Genomic DNA, 11122 nt, shown 5'->3' with positions numbered 1-11122 from the left:
TTGAGGAGCGTCACGCTTCCTGCTTAAAACCATGAATACAGTCTTCACAGGTCAACAAGGCTGTGAAAGCAGATAATACAATTTGACAATATTAACATACATTCCCTAACTTTGTTCTGGTGCACCATGTTACAATGAGCTGGGAGATCCAGGGACTAGCACTAAACCAGGAGCTGCATTCAAGCTGTATTAACACAAAATTCATAATTATGAATGCGTTTCCATCCTCTCTGCGACACTACACCCTTGGCTGAGCATTGTCAACGTTTCCATACCTTGAAAAGAAACAGACAAACAAACAAAAACTAATATTATTGTTCAACTTGCCGACTTTCTTGTGTTACAAGTTTAATTAGTATGCATGTTTTACATTTGAAGACAACTCTTCAGCTCTTTCAATTACACAAATGAAAAGTTAAATCATTGTTCCCGTTGGTTTATTTTGGACAAAATGGAAACACAGGATCAACCCGTCAGATGCATGATGTCCACAACAGTGGAACATTAAATGACATCTTGATAGAAGCCAGGATGGACGTCTGCTTTGTTTGGAATAAATGAAAGATCCACCGGTGTTGACACACATTATAGATGCTAGAGAACAATAAAAGCAAAACTCATTTCCAAATTCAGCTATTTAGTTCATCACTTAACATTTGTGTCAACGTTTAGATTTAGTATCTCATAATTTGGTCTCAATCCATTTAATTATTTTAGACTTTGTATATCATACTTTTGAAGTGTTTTTACATTGAAAAGTTTTTTTTTTTTTAAAAGAAGACACGCCCACTTTGTCACAGCTAGCAGAAAATCATCGGCTTTTCAAATACGTTGATTCATGTAGTATTGTATGCAGTGATATTTCCTGCTGGTTAAAAATAGCCTTTCCTTTGTAGTGGACACCAAGCATACAATCAGTGAAACAATCCAGTCGCACTCCTGTTGAACTCCAGAGGTTAGCCACAGCCCGCCAGCCGGAGCCAAGCCACAGCCCGTCGACCAATCATTGACCTGTAACTTCTGTCAGTCCGATAACTGGCTGTGAGCCACGGTGACGAGATGCAGACGGAGGTATGAGCACCAACGGAAACAGAAACAAGGCTTTAAAGTGAGGCACTTTTCTGCCAAAACGTTGCATGTTTTCCCCCCCAAGTGGCATCACATCATATTCCTCTTTATAATTTCCATCACACAAAAAAATGCTGGTAAAGATATGAATTATACACTCCCTTCTCATCAGCAACCACGCAAAGCTAGTAAAAAGAGCACCAGTTAGTGAAACCATCAGCCTCATTGAGAGAAACACGTCCATGAAGTCTTTGAGTCACGACACAGAAAACAGAACAAAAAGAGTCTTTGGAAAAACCGCAACCACCAACGTGCTAAGATGATACATCTCTGAATAATGACACAACAAAGCATTAAATACTGTACAGTACTTACTTTACTACTGCTGTAGTTTGAATGTATGAGTCCAGCACATACGCTATCCTACCAGAAAGGTCCGTGTACAGTGGAGATCCACTCATCCTCTCAGTGTAACATGTCAGCTTCTTTCCTTCATCAACAGCCTGGGTCGGCTACACAAAACAGATGTTGGCAGTTCTCAGTTGTGATTGGCCGAGTCTCATTCAAAGTTAGAAAACTAACCCCAAATCTCTGATGATGTGAACTTAGCTTAGGACCCGTCCATAATGTCCTCTCTACCTCTCCTTAAATATGGTGCTCTTAAGGAAAAACACGTGAAATCAAGGAACCACTTCTGTACCGAAGCAGTAAAAGCATTCAAGCAACATTAAACCTTTAGAAGGTGAGTTTTGGCGATAGCAGAAATTCAAGAATATCAAGCTCATAGCAACACAATGGTAGGGTAAAGATAAACATTGATTCATTTTGGCTCATCTCCAGCATAACACATAAACAGTATGAATGTAGAAGTGGTGGAATAAAGGCGCCACGGCAACATTGTTCTGTTTTGACCCATATGTCTGGGTATTATGCCACCAAGTCCAGATTCAGTAGAGTAAAAAGAAAAATCAAACTGACACCCGGTTTCCAAACAGCTTGAGGCAATGCATGTAGAATGAGATCTATATTGCACTTCCATAAAATAAGGGGACATGCGAGAGACATATTTTAAAAGAACTGTTAAAATGGAAGCAGCAGAGGCAGACAGTAGAGACGTTTAGTAACTGGGTTAAGCTAAAAAAAACAACATTGAATCCACCAATTCCCATAACTCAACCCTCCCTGCATGGTAAACTGTGTAACCCCAGATTGTAACAAGGGCGGCCTCAGACATCTGTGTCTATATCCAAAAAGAGAGAACTCAGAGACCGACACCCTTGCATCATCAGGGTTATTGTCTCAATGTGTGCAGATAGAAAATGAAGCACCTGTTTTGCCTTGTGTCCTTCAAAGGAGTTTGAGTGCTGGGCCAAACAGCCAATTTAGAAACATAAACGTAAGCTAGCAACGGACGCATGGATCACATCTGTGGGAATGAGTCTCTGGCTGAACCCAGGAAGTCCAGCTTTTTCAGTGTTTTCCTGCTCGTCTATGAAGTAGATTCATAAGCCCTGGGATCAGTGAGAATGTTTCAAACATCGTCCTTGAGACAATTAATGCAGCTCAAGGCTAATTTCTGATGACTCTGAAAGCATGCCTTCGACTAGACAAAACTCTTTTTTCAAAAGGTGGGTAGGACTTCCTGTGTGACATCAGTAGACTTCCCCTTTAAATATTTGGTGTTTTCCTTAATGCAGTTGGTAAGTGAGCATCATGTCAATAGAGTTCCTCATTTGACCAGGTCTCTTGCCTCATCCCTGTGAAGCTTTTAGACAGTACAACAGCTATACCGCTATCAGGTCGCACTGCAGAGGTGTGCAGAGGCCCTCAGCTCTCTATGTATGTCTCACGATGTGAACGTAGTGTTGGTTCAGCCTTAAGGTCCATGGTGACAGGCTGGTCAGGAAGGTTAGTACACTGTGTGTGCTGGCCTTGTCTTCAGTTTACCTTGTGACAGACTGACAATACATCTGGATATTACCATATGTATAGAACTAACGTAACTTGAGTGCTTAAATTAAGACACGTGTGTGGCTTATTGGACAGAACAGGAACTTATAAACAAAGTTCATCAAAAGGACAAAAAAGGCTAAATGCACCAAGCGGCTAAACATTTGTCGGTTCTGGCAAATCAGTCAAACTGTCACAGGGCCTAACATTTCATGCATCAGCAAGATATGATGAGAAATTAAGCTCTTCGAGGACAGACAACTAAATGGCTAAACGTGAAAGGTCGATGAAAAAAAGGAAATATAACTAGGATTACAGACATAAGGAACATACATTTGTATTCAAGCATACACAGAATGAGAAGATCCTTAACAGCCTAATTCAATGTGGAGGGCGGTCTATAAAAGGTCTACACCTCCAACGGGCCACAGTCTACTGAGGATGGGAAACCAATGACGTATGATGCAATCAGGAAGTGGGAGAAAGGAGAATGTGAGCTGTTGGGGAGGGGATGGTGGTGGCCAGGTTATAGGTGGAGTTGGGAGACGATGGTGGAGGCGATGCTAAGGGGCTGTACACGGGCCTGCTAGAGATGGCTGAAGACGGGGAGTGTTGACCGGCGGTAGCTGTTGTAGGGGAGTCCGAGCTAACCTCGTCCCCTTCTTCTGAGTCCCACACTTCACTCTGCAAGTAGTCTGCAAATAAAGCCTTGGCTCGCTGCAGCACCCTGCTCAGGTTGTGGCGCCGCACGAGGCGATCAAAGTGCATGGCCAGCTCATTGTAGTCCAAGCTGTTCTTGATGATGTGGTCTCTGTGCTCGAGCAGGATGGACAGGCACAGGAACAGCATGAAGGGATTGCCTTTTCCGAACTCTTGAGGAGGCGGCAGAGAACACGGTTTGATGCTGGTGGTCTCAGCTTTCAAAGAACTGGGAGTGTTAGCCGTGGTGCTGGGGGTCGACCTGCTGCCGGACAGCGACGGGCCTCTTCCGAAGGACAAAATGGGCGAAGAGAGCAGGGACTGATTGTGGGTTGGAGACGCAACTGATGTTTTTACAGTGGGGGTCGTGGGCGAGTTAATGCCTATGCTGCTGAGCATTTGGGCAGAAGAGGTGGGAAATACCTTTGGGACAGTTCTTGTTGTGGACAGGCATGTGGATTTTGGAGGAGAGTCCGGAGAGGCTTCTGGCCAGCTGGAGGATGAAGCTGGAGATGTAGGGGACACAGAGGGGTCAGCTTTCCAGATTGGTAGGCCACTAGAAGAGAAAGGAGGCGATGACATTGGAGAGAAACCACTGTCACAGTTTTTTATGAGAGGTGTTCTCTCTTCTGTGTCCTCCTCACTTTCAACGGTGGACTGGCGCCGTGGGTTGCTTGTTACGGACTTTGAAGACATCAAAGCCTGTGGCTGCTCAGCGTCCTCCATATGAAAGCTGTCTTCATTTCGGGCAGTATAGTATTTAAATTCCCCAAAACTAGTTTTCCTCTCAAAAGGAGGAGCCTGCATATCTGCCTTTTCCCTGCTCACCTGAGGATTAGCATATTCACCTCTCTCGCTCCCATTTTCAGCGCCTACATTTCTTCTGTCTTTTCCTTCAAGGACAGCATTGCTGTTCATATCTGGTTCGTCTTTTGAAGGCCTCAGCATATGTCGTCTACGCTGCTTCTCTTTTTGTTCCTTATCATCTCCGAGGCAATTCTCAACTGTCTTGTCGTCGTCTCCGCGGGACGTGGTTTCATCAGTTTCGACTGGTGGTCCCTGAAGCTCCACTGCGGTTTCAGGAGGGTCCGGCGGCAGAGAGCTCCAAGTTACCTCGAGCATCCTCAGAGCATCGTCAAACGCAAACTCCCGCTTGAGCTCCAGAAGCAGCCAGCGGTAACAGAAGAAGAGGTCGTCAGCTCCTCGGGACAACAGGTAGGAGTAGAATTCGGGATCCGAGTACTGCAGGAGCAGCTTCAGATGCTGGAACTTAACAGACATGAGCTGGCCATCGGGCCGGAAGTTCCCCTCCAGGCGTTTCATGATGCCACAGAAGCAAATGAAAGCATGTGCCTCATTGTCCATTACTGCAAGTATAGGGGAGGCAATATCACTCATGCCTTGACAGTATGATATCTGAAAAACAACATGTCCACAGTTACATTAGTCTACAGTTTACAAAGAAAAACATCATATATCATGCATACGCTCATTTCTATGCAAAGTATGTGATTTATCAATCTCATCTTCTGCTTTGGAATGTGCACACATTTGCACATGAGGATCAACAAACCCATCTGACCCAAGAGTTAACATACAGGTACAATCAGCTGTCAATCATAATAGATGGACAGATGAACTATTGCTCCTGAAAACCTATGTTTCTGTTTTTATTTGGGAAACAAGGTAATCATGTCTTTCGTCATTAATAATGCCATTAATCTCCGGCATGCTTTTGTCTGTATCCATATTTGTGGGTGTGTTTTTGTTATGATAATATCAAATAATTGTATTTCATATGCACTTGTATTCTTGTGATATTTTTATCAACTTCTTTTGCAGAACTTCCACTGCATGGTATGGCTGTGCTCGACTCCACTCCTTCGGTACCTGCTACTTTTTTTACGTTTTACACTGCAGATAGTACCCCCTTAATGTTGCAGGATTCTTAGCCGATTGTCATAGCAACACCACGAGAAGCTGCCATGACATCACCTTCAGCGTGACACAAACAGTGTTCTCTCGCTGAATCCTTAGTACACAACCAAACAGAGCAGTGTCCTTGGTCAGTAGCTTGGGCACTTAAAGATGGCGGGTCTGTGCAGGATGTCTCGTGCAGATTCTCTTGGCCCAATTAGTGGTCTGTGGTGTAACTTTTACCAATGAAAATCCAAAATAGAACACAACAATAAGCATAAATGTACTATAAGTATAGGTCTCCCATAATGCATAGAGGTTCCTGTGGTCAGCTGGAGGGAGGCCAGAATCAGACGATATGGATCAGTCGTGGTCTTTCTAGGTATGTTTACAGGATTTCAATATGAAGTAAATATCCGTATATGAATTAACTACAGCATCCATAATGCTTTGTGGGATGTAATCAGGAAGCATAGTGTTGCCAGTGAGTCACTCTATTGGCAACAACTACAGCACAGACGTTTTAGCTGACATTTGTTATTTATTTGTTGAATTGTCTGCTATATGGTACCTTTGAAGGTACGCTGAATTAGCTGTTAGTAGTTCCTGTTAGTACGTATGGATTACTTTATAAAGAGCCTCTTTTGTTGTGATTTTTAATCTGTTTTATGGAAGTTTATTTCCAATGAACATCCTATATCCAGAAAAAAATGTAAGCCACAGTGAATCTCAAAATATGCGTATGTTTTTAGAACCTCTGTATGCAAACTGTCCCCCTCCCCTTAGTGAGGTGCCTCTTTTAAAACCTTTACATTAAGGATACACATGGACGATTTAATAAGCAGATTCAGATTAACTAAAACAAATAAAAAAAATCTCTAAAACATCTCTACACACCTGTGGATGTGTGATGGCAAAAGTGGTGAGCAGGTCTGTGAGGGCGGTCAAATGTGGACTGTCTTCTGACCCGGCATAGTATGGATGAGCCCGGTCTGTCCTCAGGACGTCTTTAAGAACATTGCCACGAATAAATTCAAGATCCTCACGGCTGACCCGGGCCGTCCACTCTCTCTTCAGTTGGTCGTACTCCCTCGTCTTCCTCTTCATGTAGTCCATTCTTTCCTGTCCAGTCAGTCCGTCAGGGTAGACGTTCAGGAGGTACCGCCAAACAACCTACCACAACAACAGGGGGTAAAATACACATTATGCAATGTTATATATATATATATATATATATATATATATATATATATATATATATATATATATATATATATATATATATATATATATATATATATATATATATATATATATATATAAATGTATGATTTTTAAATATAAGTTCAATTGGCACATTTAGTGTGTGCATGAACACAGTTGGAGAATAGGGCACTTATCTTTCTTTGATGTATAGAGGGTAAAACCCTGTCAATAATAATTCCAGGTTATATCATCATTTATGACAAACAATATTAATAGCAGGCGAAGTCGACTGAAAATTAAGGGGCTCTCTGCTTACAACACATTTTGGTTCTCTTCTTACTGAAGTGCTATGCTAGGAATCACAACTAGGATTCAATAAGAACCAGAATTGATGAGCAGAATCAAAATGGCAATCAATTAAATTGAACAGCCAACCCTGTGTATATGGGCTCTGCAGAACATGGGATTGGTACTTTGTAGGCTGATACAACACAGGTACTCTACCTTGCGTAGTGAAGGATCCACACCACCATGGTAGATGCGCAGTCTGAGTTCCTCAGGGCGCGTCAGCTGGCCTTGTCCGTTGAGGTAATGGTGAAACTCTGCGTCGCTCAGAGGGGGCTTGAATGGCTTGATCTCTTCCCCATAAGACCAGCTGAAGGCTTGCTGGACTTTGGACAGGGTGCGGCCCACCTGAATAAGTGAAACAAGCCAGTAAGCTAAGGCTGACTAACAGAGAATAGAAGGTAAAAGAGATGGTGTAATGATGGTTGAAGAATTTGAGGGAACCTGGGAAAGTAGAGACTGGGTGAAGGGAAGAGCTGCATTTGCCAAAGACCGAGTCCTCTCTGCAAGAAGCTGCTCCGAGCCAATCACGTCTTTGGGGCTTATGATGTCCCAGTCCTCCATAACAGGACCTGCAGTTGAAGAAAAAACACCAGACTTCATTCTTCTAATTCAGGTCTACCTCTATCGTATATTTCTAATTAAAGGATAGGTTCAACATTTCTCAAGACAATTTGACATAACAGAGGATGAAATCCATGGTCCTTGTTCTGTGGAAAAAAGTAATCCAAAGTGTATCTGTGTATTATAAGAGGCGTCCGCAGTGTCAGCTAGTAGAATTAAGTGGCTATTTGCCAAAGTTACACCAAGTGTAGTATGAAATCCAGCTTTGTGTTTCCCTGGTCTGTTATTTCTGTAGAGTAATGATTGACTCAGACTGCTGCAGCCGTATGCTGTGTTCACACTACCAGTCACACAGTCACTTCAATGGAGGCTGGTGACATGCTGCTACTAACTGACTAGTCGCTGTGTGAGAGGAGCGACGCGCAATGAATCAAACTTCAGCTGGTCTGAACACGGTGAAGCTTCAACCAATCATATGTCTTGGTTTTGAAATGATGTTAGCCGGTCTCCAGTGCTATAGAGAGCTGCAGGAATTATGTCTTTTTGTAGTCCAACAGGAAGTTGGCATCACACTGGTTCCCTCCTCAAACAGCCAATGAGATTTTTCCATTGAATTTGGGGTTATTACAGAAAATAAACTCTTTGGCAAACAAATGCTTATGATACTTATATTGTTCAGCAAGATAATCTTCATAAATGAACACCACTTTTGATTTTTGAAGGGTGAATACAATTTGCAGAAGTAAAAAGCTAGCATGAGCGCAACTAAACACAACAAGGCTATGAAAGCAAACTAGTGTGTGTGATGATATTTAGTAGGCTCATTTAGACACTTGTTAGCGACCACCTTTTTAAGAATATGTCAAAGCTTCTGGGGTCACCAGAGGGGTATTTACTGACCTATTTTATATTATAGAACAAAATGTTAAAACCTCTTCAGCTTGTGTTAACCACAGACCATATTTCAAGCATCTAACGGAAACACATTCAATAAACACATTAACTTTGAGACGAGGGAACCTGAATTGCACAAATTATAGTACCATACACTAGAGCTCATAGTACCATAATACCTCACTAGAGAGCTCATAGTACCATATTACCCCACTAGAGAGCTCATAGTACCATATTACCCCACTAGAGAGCTCATAGTACCATATTACCCCACTGGAAAACTCATAGTACCATATTACCCCTCTAGAGTTGTCCCTTTTGGGCAATACAAAATGAATTTAATGTAACATATGCTTTCATAAAAGTAAAAGGGTTATAGTCATTCTCTTCAAATATCCATCAGAAAATGCAGAAGTTATGTCCTTAGAAGAAGAGAAAGCATAAGTCTTTGATTTGTATTTGGTAAAATATAATAAAGTTTGGCATATTTTCCTTTAAGTTTGCTTCAAGGATAGACTGGCGCTCTTACTGTCTTCTGAAGGTTTTAGGTCCATCTTGAGCTGCAGATATGGTTTGGCAGCACTGACAAATGCAACCTCCAAATCCCCGTCGGACAGCAGAGACAGAAACATTTCAGCACCACTCCGATCTCGAGACAAGTAGCTGATCCCAAAATTCCGCTTCCTAGTTTGAAAGACAAAGAAGAAGAAAATGCTGACACAAACTGTTGCAAAGACACATTTTGTAACTAAAGGTGATGATTCTTACCCGTTCAAATCAAAGGCTCTAATGAGAATGTGCTGCAGGACCTCCAGGGATGTTATCAGAGGATCCACAGCAAAGGAGCGGAACTCCACAGGAAGCACCCCATCACATTTCTGAGAAGCAGAATATCCCCCCCGCCCCACCCAAAAAAAAAATCATGATTCTGTGGAAGAAACTGTTGGGAGGTGGCAACAAAATATTCTATTTTGGTGGTGAGAAGAGAATAATTGATGTACTGCACTGGACATCAGTGTCCAACAAAATAGAGCCGTTTTAATCCGCATGCTGAGATTTGAAGTATATGTTATTAACACATGCTGGCTGTGTATAGTAGGGCTGGGTGATGTGGATGAAATAAACATTATGATGATACAAATATATTTTCAGATATCAATATACAGGAAATGTATATGGACTTGCATTGATATAGCACCTTTCTAGTCTTCAGACAACTCAAAGCTTTACAGTACATGACAACAATGATCCATTGACATAGATACAGAGGCTGCTCATCACAATCTAATTAATCATTCACATTGATCTTTCACATTGATTACACAGCCTTCACAAAAACTACCATCACTCATTTTGTTGGTTTAGAATTACTGGCTTGGCTTTAATTGTTCATTTAGACCATATAAATGTGTAGATGATTAAATGATATGTAGATATAATCACAATATAATTTTGACGAAATCAATAACAATCCTCATCTTATTTCACATCATTCTTCACCATTTTGCAACATGCAGTAAATCAATTAAACAACAAGTAAGAGTCTACTGAATTAGAGGCAACACAATGCTGCTGCTTCTGCAGGTAACATGTGACGTCACGGAGTGCTGTCGCGCGCATACACGCACGTATTTGCTGAGCAGGCAGGTGACGTCAGCCCAAATCTGTATGGGTTCACTGGGTCTAGCCTTAGCTTGGCTCTTGATGCGGTGTTTAAATAAATAATTGTCAGTTGTAACTAGCCGCTGGGGTCACATTACGGTACAAATAGATGTTGTGTTCAGTAGAAAGATTCGCAATTCCAGCTGTGATACACAGCATGGAGCGACAACAAATGCTGGCGGTAAACAACATGTATTCATGCGCGGGTCCTCACACACACACGGCTCTGCACACCTGGCTGTCTTCATGTCGACGGTTAGCACTTCGACGTGTGTTAGCAAATACTGGACAGACTATTCAATAAACAGCCTCGCGAGGGGCTGCTAGCTAACTAGCGGACGGTGTCAGAGTATTTGTTCTTAAGACTGAATCCTCCTACCTTCACTTTTACACGGACCACCCCCCTCTCCTCCTCGCCTGCCATCTTAAAGCCTCCGTTTCGGGACAGGGTGGTTGTCGTAGGTGTTGTTTTCCTTCTACGCCGACATGGTGATCAATAACATGATGGGGGCAGCGGGTAGCACGAGCCGAGTTGCTGTTATTTCGTGATCTTCTTCTGCTTTGATTTGACAGACGGTTTACTACTGCATTACCGCCCCCTGTTGGACATTTCACAATCACAATCAGCTTTATTGGCCGTGTGTGTACGTACACATACATGGAATTTGACGCCGGTTACACATTGCTCTCGTCGTACATATATACATATTATATACAAATAAACAAGAGCAATATATAAAAAAGACATTAAAGAACACAGAAACTAAGCATCAACATTAACATTTAACTAGTATGTACAATACATATCGAATAATAT

General features: G+C 42.2%; 1 protein-coding gene across 1 annotated transcript; it reads right to left on the bottom strand.

Moving 5' to 3' along the window:
• Positions 1-2931: 2931 nt before the first annotated feature.
• On the bottom strand, positions 2932-10729 carry tbc1d25 (TBC1 domain family, member 25; the record flags this gene model as incomplete). The annotated part of the gene is made up of 7 exons (XM_079225712.1): positions 2932-5133; positions 6532-6807; positions 7345-7533; positions 7630-7757; positions 9173-9327; positions 9412-9521; positions 10685-10729. 7 exons carry the CDS (start codon positions 10727-10729, stop codon positions 3487-3489), a joined length of 2550 nt encoding a protein of 849 aa, XP_079081838.1. The 3' UTR covers positions 2932-3486.
• Positions 10730-11122: the final 393 nt, after the last annotated feature.

The sequence above is a fragment of the Taurulus bubalis genome (genome assembly GCF_910589615.1).
Source record: "Taurulus bubalis genome assembly, chromosome: 11".
Classification (NCBI taxonomy): domain Eukaryota; kingdom Metazoa; phylum Chordata; class Actinopteri; order Perciformes; family Cottidae; genus Taurulus; species Taurulus bubalis.
The sequence above is the reverse complement of the archived record's forward strand: the minus strand, read 5'-3'. Positions and strand labels throughout refer to the sequence as shown.